This window comes from Ruditapes philippinarum, unplaced genomic scaffold (assembly GCF_026571515.1).
Source record: "Ruditapes philippinarum isolate M1 unplaced genomic scaffold, ASM2657151v2 ctg3263_1_1_1_1, whole genome shotgun sequence".
Lineage (NCBI taxonomy): Eukaryota > Metazoa > Mollusca > Bivalvia > Venerida > Veneridae > Ruditapes > Ruditapes philippinarum.
Genome location: NW_026865274.1, coordinates 180,154 through 190,729, shown reverse-complemented (window position 1 = coordinate 190,729; position 10,576 = coordinate 180,154). Strand labels below are relative to the sequence as shown.

General features: G+C 30.6%; 1 protein-coding gene across 1 annotated transcript; it reads right to left on the bottom strand.

The window, feature by feature from the left end:
• Positions 1-1,335: 1,335 nt before the first annotated feature.
• On the bottom strand, positions 1,336-2,674 carry LOC132728464 (multimerin-2-like). Its single transcript, XM_060714111.1, has 3 exons — positions 2,545-2,674; positions 2,063-2,335; positions 1,336-1,849 (listed from the first exon to the last, which is right to left on the bottom strand). The coding sequence occupies exons 1-3, from the start codon at positions 2,672-2,674 to the stop codon at positions 1,392-1,394; spliced, it is 861 nt and encodes a 286-aa protein (XP_060570094.1). The 3' UTR covers positions 1,336-1,391.
• Between the last annotated feature and the right edge of the window lie 7,902 nt (positions 2,675-10,576).

Genomic DNA, 10,576 nt, shown 5'->3' with positions numbered 1-10,576 from the left:
TATAAGACATATGTGAATAAGGTTAACATCCATATAAGTAAAAAACGTTGACAACGAACTCCATGGCTTAAAACATTGGGAAAGTAATATTATCAAAATTAAAATACAAATGTATATTGGAAGATGATTCACTCAAAGTTATTTCAGAAATTGTTTCTACGTTTATTTTCGTTTTCATTTTCACAGAAAGCAAACATGTCAATGTTATCTGACGAGAAGAACAATATTAATGATTCACAATTGAAAATTCTGCAATTCAACTTTCAAAATATTTGACATATAAGGCGTCATGATAAATAAAAACATAATATTTACTTTACTCTAGAAACATCAAGTATAAACCAATATTTCATCAGGTGGATCTTTTTTTATAAAAGAAGATTAAGTTGCTATGTCATGTATGTTGTTTTCATGCCAAGACTTTTCCACAGAGTATTTCTTTCGAAAACTGCAGTGTATGTACGTCTTTTATTTCTTTTATCTTTTGTTATATTTTGTTACTTCATATAAGACTTGAAAAAAGCATGATTCTTTAACGAAGGTTATTCCAGATCAAGACAGACTCCCAAAATATCTCTTTAACCGTTTGTCCAGTTCTAAGGTATTTACAATAGGTGGATACCCTCTGCTCTGAATCATGAGCAGAAACATGCAAAATGAATGTTGCTAAAAGGTTACCGAAAATAACCCAAAATGACTGTGTGATCTGTTTCTGAACACGGAAGTTTCAATAGATGAGATTTTGATATGACCCCGAACTGAAACGACAAAATGGAACGCATGGGCCTTATTAGAATTAGACGAAGAAAAAGATATTTGAATATAAAGGTGATTATCGACAATAAAAACAAAAACTTACTATTCCATTAATATCGCATGACAACACCGCATTTAAACAACCTGGAAGAGTGTGTCACATTTGACGTTATATGACATGGAAACTTTGCCACACTCTCTTTCAAATTGAGTCAAATCCATCATATTTTGATTTATTTCCTAAAGAACAACTGCTAGAAGCGCGTTAGGAGAGCCTGCAGTCTGGAAGTAGTGTAACCGCTGAAATATGACGTATATAAAATGTTAGTTCCCTTGTTATGCAAGATGGAACACTTCCACACATATGTTCATAAATCATTGAAAATGGTGGTTCCTAAATTAAGCATTTGAGATACTCTGTCAGTTGCATTAAACAAATATTGGAAATGTACATATCTGCATATATGTAACAGTGTATGTTGAATGAACATTAAAAGAAGGAAAAATAACATATGCATATTTTTACTTGGTTTACATCTCATTTTTTTGGAATGTAGAGTATCATTTTTATAGAGTGTGGATAAAATGATGAGGGACTTTTTTACTTGCTGTTTTAATATATTGTAATCATTATATTATTTCCCAACAATAGGACTTGTATAGTTTTCATACAACAAAAATCCAGAAAAGATGCTTTGTCCATGACCATAGAACGACTTGTCAGCCACCACGTTTTGTACTGTTACATCATCTCCTTTTTGAAGCTGAAGAACAATAGTTTGGCCTGTGGTATCATTTCCGGACTCCACACCACTTACGTACATTGTTGTGATTGCTTTTCCATTTTTGACAAATTGAGCATTGCCACTGACATGAAAGAATGAAACAAGCGTCGTAGAGAACACGTATGTTCCTGACACTGGAGCAACGAATGATCCTAGATGCGGATTGTACCCATTTCCAATATTTGTCACGACATTTTCAAAAATAAAAGGTTGATGAATGCCAGCATGTTCCAAATGATTTTCCATCTTGGCGAAAAAGGCGACTTTTGTTTCAGGTTCTTGTCTCCTTATCATATTTATGTGTTGGCCTATAAAGAATTAAAAAGAAACATTTCATTTCGACCTTAATGTAATTTAAATTGATTAAATATGGACTGAGTGTGATGCAAATGTCACAAAACATACATCAATTACAGTTTCAATTGGTTGCAACTTTCGAGTTGAATGACAAGAATAATACTTTATAGACATATAATATTAACTTGTTATTGTAATTCAAACTGAAAAATGTAGAACTATACCATTTTCTCTGTTGGTATCGGTTTCCACTGCAACTTGAACAGTTGCCTTTTCTCCTCTTCGTTGCAGTCTCTTTCGTTGGTTCACAGTCAGTCGCCTAATTAGATTTTCTAAATGGATGGTACGTTCATGTTGGACATGCATCTTATTCTCCAAGCTGGCAATTTGCATCTTCTGAAGTTGGTCTTGTGAACTTAATGTATCCACTTTAAGCAGAAGCTCTTGAATTACACCTTCATACACATCCAACCGTTTTAGAATAGCAGCTTCTGTTTCTGTAGATAAATAAAAAGTTAATAAATAAATAAATAATGATGAATTTTGCGATTCAATTACAACTAATAAAATGTACACATATTTGGCTTCGAGCCTTGTTATCAAAATCAGAGAGAAAGGCAAACATATATCACATTGCATAATTAATCTTTAAATAAATGTTATATCATTATACTTCCTTTCGATATAATTCCTTTTTGTTTCTTACCAGTTTCCCAAATAGAATAACGCGGAGTATAACATACACCAGAAACATTTTCTCTTCTATTTGCTTTTGAGCAATACTTCTCCAAAATTGCTAAAATTAAAATTTTGTGTTCACATGAGGTCAGTGACATGTAGTATATGTTGCATAATTTATATTAGTGACTTAGTTTTTAAGTACTAGTGTACGATTTTAAAGTATACGATTCTAAAATTGGAAATGAATATTTATATCTTTAAGATATTGAAATGACTTAATGCCTAGGTCAATGTTGTAATTTTTAGTCATATGCCACATAGTATACATGCATACAATACTAAAATTGAAAAATTAGTTTTATCAAATGAGTGTCAGTATCTAGGTCTGTGCTGCTATAATCTTGTCAGTCCTTTACGATGGGTAATTTCATTGAATGATACATATGTCATACTCGTGGGAAAAAAGATTTTTCAAGTCACGAGCTCTTCAAATGATTATTAAGAGTCCATGAATTTGATAAGAAATAATTAGAATAATTAGAATTAGAATGCTTAAAAAAAGATTCACTGAATTTGATAAGAATTTATTTGAATGGCTGTGCGGATGTTTAAAACATTATTTTGAATTCAGTAAGGAAGGATCTGAATACCAGTTTAACGAAAGGTAAATAAAAAAAAACAACCCACACAAAAATGAAATGTAATAAATAAACTGTTACAGTAAGCAGCGATTCTTAGTCCGATTTTTTTCAGTTTAGAGTCATTTTATAAAATTCTAGATCTAGAAAAAACGGCTTGATGGATAGATCTGAAAATTTGCACACAAGTTACACCTTCATTGAATGGTACTCATACCGTCATGTCACAAAACGTCAGTAGAATCCATTTAATCTTAACTTTATTATTCTTTTATTCGTTTCTTATGATACTGTTCGAACCGAACCAAAATGGCATATTTATTGATCGAATTGTCCTTAGGATGACTACTATCTAAAACAGTTATTTTTTTTTAGGAGTGGTATTGTTTTTTTGACGAAATAAGACAGAAGTTATGGTACACATGGTAAAATTAAAGCATTTCAAACTAAGTTTGATTGTTTGAACCTGCACATGAACTATATTTGTTCGGGCACGTTTCTTTTAAACCTCTTCTAGAACTATAATTCTAGACTCTTAGCAACAAACTGAAAAACATGTATATGATTTCAACATAGCTTTTCCTTATTTAATATCTCGTACTTATACTTATTTTTTATTTGCCTTTTAAGCAATGCCATGCTTCTTGTTAACCAAATATGCAATGCAATTATTGTAGGGCCATTGTTGTCAGTCGATACAACTACTAGACTCTATTAACGGAATACTTCGAGATGAACTATATTTTGTCTGAAGGTTCGTGTGCATGTTTCGTTTGATTTATTTTTAAATTGCACGAAAGGTTAATTTGATTTCTCAGTGTCTGCTAACCACATCAAGATAACTTCAATACTATGACTTTCATACTAAGACACGTCGTACACATCCTAGGTTTGTTTCAAGTTTGACAATTCCATAAAAGAATTGAAGAATTACAAAACAGGGAGAATACAATTTCAATTCAATTTGACTACAAATGTGTGTCTGCTTCAAAGTTCAAAAATTTTAGTTCAATTGAAAGCAGTTGATCATAGAAAAAGTGAAATGTATTTTTACATGTAATTATAAGGACAAAAGAAACAATGTCTTGCATTCATATCAGGATAAGTTTTATTATCTATTTCACCATTTTCGGATTGAAATAATGCCGTGTGCTTAAGTAGATAGATAAATTTGATGGCTGCAGATAAAACGATTACAATTAAATTCTTGTCGAGTTAAATAGTGCATTGGTCGAGTTAAATACTGCATTGAATGATTTAATGATATTTTTTATTTCCATCAAGATTATTAAAACACTCTTTTTTGTGATGATTACAGCTGAAAAATGGCAAATATACAAAATATCTTTTTTCCTATTAAAGCAACGTTTAGTCCTATATAAATATTCTAATCAATATCAACAAATATTGCAACGGCATTGTCATCCTTTAAAAGATTTGTAAACGTTCGGACATATTGAATAATTTGTAATATATTTATGTATATAACTATATAATAAATTTTATTAACCTTTTCAACTTGAATCAAAAGTACGTTATTTTTTCTTCTGGTTTAAAGGATATAAAGTTTTTAATGTTATGTCTATGACATTTTAAATTAGATGAAAGTATTGTTATGCGATTCGAAGCATTACGATATTTGATTAACTTCATCTTTGGTATTTTATTTTTCATATTTAATTCTACAATGCGTGGTTATCAGCAATATTAGTTAAGTATTTAGACTTATACATTATGAAGAACTTTTATAGAAGGAGACGCCCCTAAAACGTTTACATATTTTTCTAAACTTTTGTACATATACAAATGTCTTGAACTTAGTTCTTGAAACATTTGATTTATAAATAATTTACCCGAAAGGTCAATTTAATATTTTGACGTCTTAAAATTTCATCAAAGCAAACGATAAACATGGAGGAACGATTTCGTAATAATTACGTAGATTAAAAAGAAATGTTTAAACAGATTATCAAATTTTGGAAATAATTATAAAAACAAATGCTTTCATTTATCAAAGGTCATTAAAAAAATTGTCTGAAAATCGTTATGTACTTTTAAGAAGTGAGCATCAAGCGCTTTTTATAAAAAATAATCTTAATATTGTATCATCTATGTTCCAAAACGAGTATGTGCACAAAATTTAAAAACATATACGAACCTCTTCACGAACCTCTTCGTTACACAATTGTGTCATTTTGTGTCAGTGACATTTTTTCTTCTTATTAAACGTCAGTATAATGAAAAAGATGTATAACAACATTTGTTTATACTCATATGGAATGTTGGTGCAATGATATTTTGATGCATTTTGGGCACTGCAGTGAGATACAAAATAGTTGACGATCATATAATACTCTTCAGAAAAGAGGACCATGCTTTTAAATAACTTTATAGTAACGAAAGCTACAATATTCTTCATCATTATTAGATCACTTGTATGAACTGTGCTACAAAGACAATTTAATCTTTCTTGTACAAAATAGTGACGTCTGTGAGTGAGACCAAGTTTTTTTTCAAATAATGGTAATCTTTTACAGAACATTTGAAAAGCAATATATTTGAACAGTCTTGCAAAGGTCTTTATACATCATTGTCTATAAATAAACCATAACATATTAAAGGGACTCCACTGAGGTATTTTTTGACATGTGGTATTTTTTTTAAATACAACCAAACACAATACAAGAAAATCATTGATGCAAAGCATCAAAGGGCGACGCCAAAAGAATTTGATCCAGATTTGCACCTAAATACTTAACAAAAGATGTGTACTCTATAGCAGTACCATTACATGTGACCTGGAGGCTAGGGCCAGTTTAAGTTGAAACTTTAACCAAAAAAGAATAGACTCTGTCTTGCCAAGATGCAAAGACAATTTATAGTCAATTAAGCAATCTTATAAGATTCATGCTATAAGAAAGAATTTCTTCAGATTTATTTTATGAGACACAAGGATTCCTGAGTCATCAGCATATAATCACAGGCACGAGCATCGGAACTGGGAAGAAAAAATATGACCAGATGACCAGATTGATAAAAAAACTGTGTTTATAAAAACCAAAAAAAAAATGTAAATAATGATCCCCTTTAAAAATATACTATCAACTTGAAGCATATTTTTAAAGGGGGTCATTATTTACATTTTATTTTGGTTGTTGACACTTTTAAGATGAACACAGGTTTTTTTTATCAATCTGGCCATATTTTTTCTTCCCAGGTCTGATACTCGTGCCTGTGCATTATAATAAAAGCTTACTGCTTAGGGTTGAAGACATGTAATTGACATATATTAGACATAAAAAGAGGACCTAAAATGAACATCAGGGGGACAGCATAGGTACTCAGAGCAGTAGACTGTAGTAGAATGAGTACCAGCCACATCAACCAGCTACTATCAGAGATAAGACTTAAACCATGTAAGAATGTCATTATATATGGCAGATGCTTGAAGTTTCACGAAGAAGAAGAAAAACAACTTCTTCATGTGCAGTATAGTGTGTTCAACTGTATCAAATGCCCTTTGTAGATCTAAAAGTATCATACAATACTGCCTTTTTCCATTTCAAATAATGCAATCTGTTAAATGAATCAAACATGTGTCAATTGAAAAACCACTTCTAAACCCTGACTGAAACTGCCTGACCATGACTCGAACCCATGATTTTCAGAAGACCAACTGAGCTATCCGGCCTGCTACACATTTTCTCTTTAATAATGAAACAGTTCTAAACCACAACATATTTCCCCACTATATCGATTTGTGTTCGTGAATTTCTTATGTTACAGAGCATAGGAAATTGAACTCATGCTTATATGCAGTAACAGGATGAGAAAAACTTTGAGCTTGACCAGAACTCAAACCAGTGACCAACATAAGAAATTTTATGAAGGCTGATTTGTATTTTGCATCAAGGGCACCGGGCAAAAACATGAAAATGCAACAAACAAACCACTTTGTGGTAGATTGTATTTTCATGTTTTCATCTGGTGCCCAGTTACTTTTTGTATTATGTTGGTTTTCATGTGGCACAAATCACCCACTATAAATTTAGTGCACAAATTTATTCAAGGGCAAGTACAATCTACTCTATGTACAGTCTGTTGTCGGGTTGACTCAGGAGACATGGAGGTTGAGACCGGTGTCCCTTCATTACAAATAGATAAGACAGAAGCTGTCCTTTTCAAACTATGCACATGTTAGAAAAAAAATAGAATAACTATTCAGAATATGATTTTTTGAGACTTTATTAATTATATTGCTTGATCCAAGTTTAAGGACATTTTCAATCAATACATGTTTTATCATTTATAACTTTAAATGAAAGTCTCATCCCTTTAATAATAATGACATAACTGTATCTCTTTAAATGCAGAAAAATTATAAGTCTCAACATATCAATATACTACTGTCTAAGATATACATGTATGCACATAACATTAATAATTCCCAGTTTATATTAAATAAATATGAAATCATAACATTAACATTAACATGCTTTTGATGACCTTACAACTGGTGAATTATATACAACAAAAATAGTATTATAAGTAATACCTAAGATAGACAGAAAAGAACAAATAATTTAGTAAACATGAGTTACTTCCCCTTACAATAAAGAAAACCTTAAACCCAAAAGAACACCCTAAACAGCAAAATTATGAAATGCTGCAGTTTCAGTTTTATCAAGCCATGCAAATTAATGGTAAAGTATTCATAAAAAATAGATGGCCATGTGTCAGCAGTAATTGCAGAAAATCGGATAGTTTCAACATCCGGATACTGGTACACTTTGTAAAAACAACCATTCTGCGCAACAGATAAATGTAATAAGGATAAAATCAATAGGATAATCGTTTACAACAGTTCCATTACCTATCCTTATACTCAATTGCAGGTGAACTTTCTTCTTGTAGGAAAATTTTGAAAATGTATAAATGAATGAATGAACTGATACGGCCTCAATCTGGACCACAACGATATTCGAAATCCGGGTTTTAGTATTGTCATTAAAACTAAGGGACAAGCTGTTAAACTTAACCTGCAATTTCGTGAAAATAATATCACAATGCACATGCTTTTTACATAAAGTTATTAAAAACAAATATAACAACACATTTGTTTACTTGATTTTTACGAATCAAAATAAAACTAATTAACACAACATGAAATTAACTGCTAATAATAACAGCTCCTTCCATAGGCAAAAATAAAAAGCATTCCATAATAGACGACGCCGCTCACCGGCGTCGCCAATAAAATTAGACAAAAAAAATAACACGTAAGCTGTAACTGATAATTTGTAATGTCGCTTTTAATTGGCCGCTCGGGTTATGCAAACAATGGTTTACATAGGTCCACGAAAACCGTCAATAATCTTTATAACTACTATCATTTAGGAAATATCTAGTATGGTCTGATTTTATTGACCTGTCAATTTTGAATACATTATAGCACTCATTTAAATATTCGATTCCACTTCGGTTCTGTCCGTGTAGTTTACGAGAATTAATATGGAGTAAAAAATTAATGTTTTGAAAAGTCACACCAGCTTAATGCATATAGGCCTTGTCAAATCTGCGATAGCACAGACGGTAAAGTGATTGTCTAATATACTGGAGGTCTGTAGTTCGATTCCTACTTTTGCCGTTGTTTTAAGGCCTTCTCTTTTTTTTTTATTTTTGCAGTATATTTTCATGAAAATGGCCGAGTGCTTCCAATATTGTTAACACATATATGAATCAACTAAGAAATATTGTCTCAATTTGTTTTGTGTATAACACCATTGAAACGACATTTTATAATTTTAATCCGAATTCATTATAAATTTTAATTATAAAAGCATGTTATTTAAAAGGAATTTATTTGTTTAACATATTGAATCAAAACGAACAACATAACAAGCAATTATAGTTCCGATAATGTTGAAAATAGTTATAAGAAGAAGAAAAACAACAAAAAAAAACTTGGAGGTACGGGATCTCGATCTCACAACACGTAGGACACTTAGAAATCATTAACCTAAAGCTTACCCTATGACGCTATACCGCACAGTATAATTGCTCCATAGGCAGAAATTATATTTAATCAAATCTCACTGAGTACATCTCACGGAAATTACCGAAAATCTTTCGAAGATTAATATATTGTGTGCATTGACCGTGTAATTAGTATGGAATTGACAGGTTAATAAAACCATACAATAAGGTTCATAAATTGCAACAATATCATTTTTGAAATAGTTGAAATCAGTTCAGTTTTCGTAACAACATGCATTTGTATTGTCCTACTTTTGTTCTTATTTTCGTATAAAACTGGATATAGATTAAACATTCTCCTGTATAATTAGAATATTAGTCATCTTAAGCTAGTTATGATGTATGAATGGGGGCACACAGGTCATATAAAAAACAAACACAACTGTCTGGGTGAAAATATGGAATAATCGTGCGCTTATAAAAAATTGATAAAAAATGACAAAGCATGCGTTTATTACATATTGTATTTGTTTTATTATGTAATAGCACTCGATAGTATGTTCCTTTGCTGTCATTGAAATGCAATACATTCTTAGGTTAAAATATATCTTAATTTAAATCTTAATGTTGTTCATCGTCGTCTTGGAACAGAACATTTGGCACTTCAAAACATTGGGTGATATTTTCACAATATCTTTATTTAGCTAGTCTAAATTTTAAAACTTAAGAAATGAAATGTAAGTGCTGATAGCGCAGACTTGTTGATATCATAAATAATCTTTTTGTGGAGCTGATATAAAATTAAACCATGTGAAATATTTTGTTTTGACCATCGCAGACTGGTTGATATCATAAACAATTTTTGTTGTGCCGTTCTTAAATTAAACAAAGGATCATGATTTATAGTGTCTGAAAGAAATTTTATATTACTTTTAATTTACAATTAAGAAACACGAAGTTTGAATAAACGCTCTTTATATTAGCATAGGATCAAAACAAAATCATATTAGTTTGCATTAAACATAAGTCGTTATTTAGAAAATGAACAATGAGTATAGTGTTTTTATACATTGTCCAGTTCTCGATAGAACTTTTATTAATATGTCGTTCACTTTGTTAATGTTCGTCATAAATGTTGATGGAACTTCCCAAAAAAGACAAGAAATATACACTGGATTATTTTTTAATGTTTTAACCTTATATATCGTTAATCAAAGGTAATACCTCTTGCATGTGAAGGCAGTGTTATAACCACTTCACTAGGGAATCGATGAAAGAATAAAGAAACGAAAAAGACAGGTTGATGAATATATGGAAAAAAACAACAACATTATTTTTAATGCGTTTAATTAATGATATTATTTTTATTCGAGTATTATACAAGAAATATACCTTTTATCATAGATATTAAAACATTGTCAATAAAAACTAAAAGTAACTAGA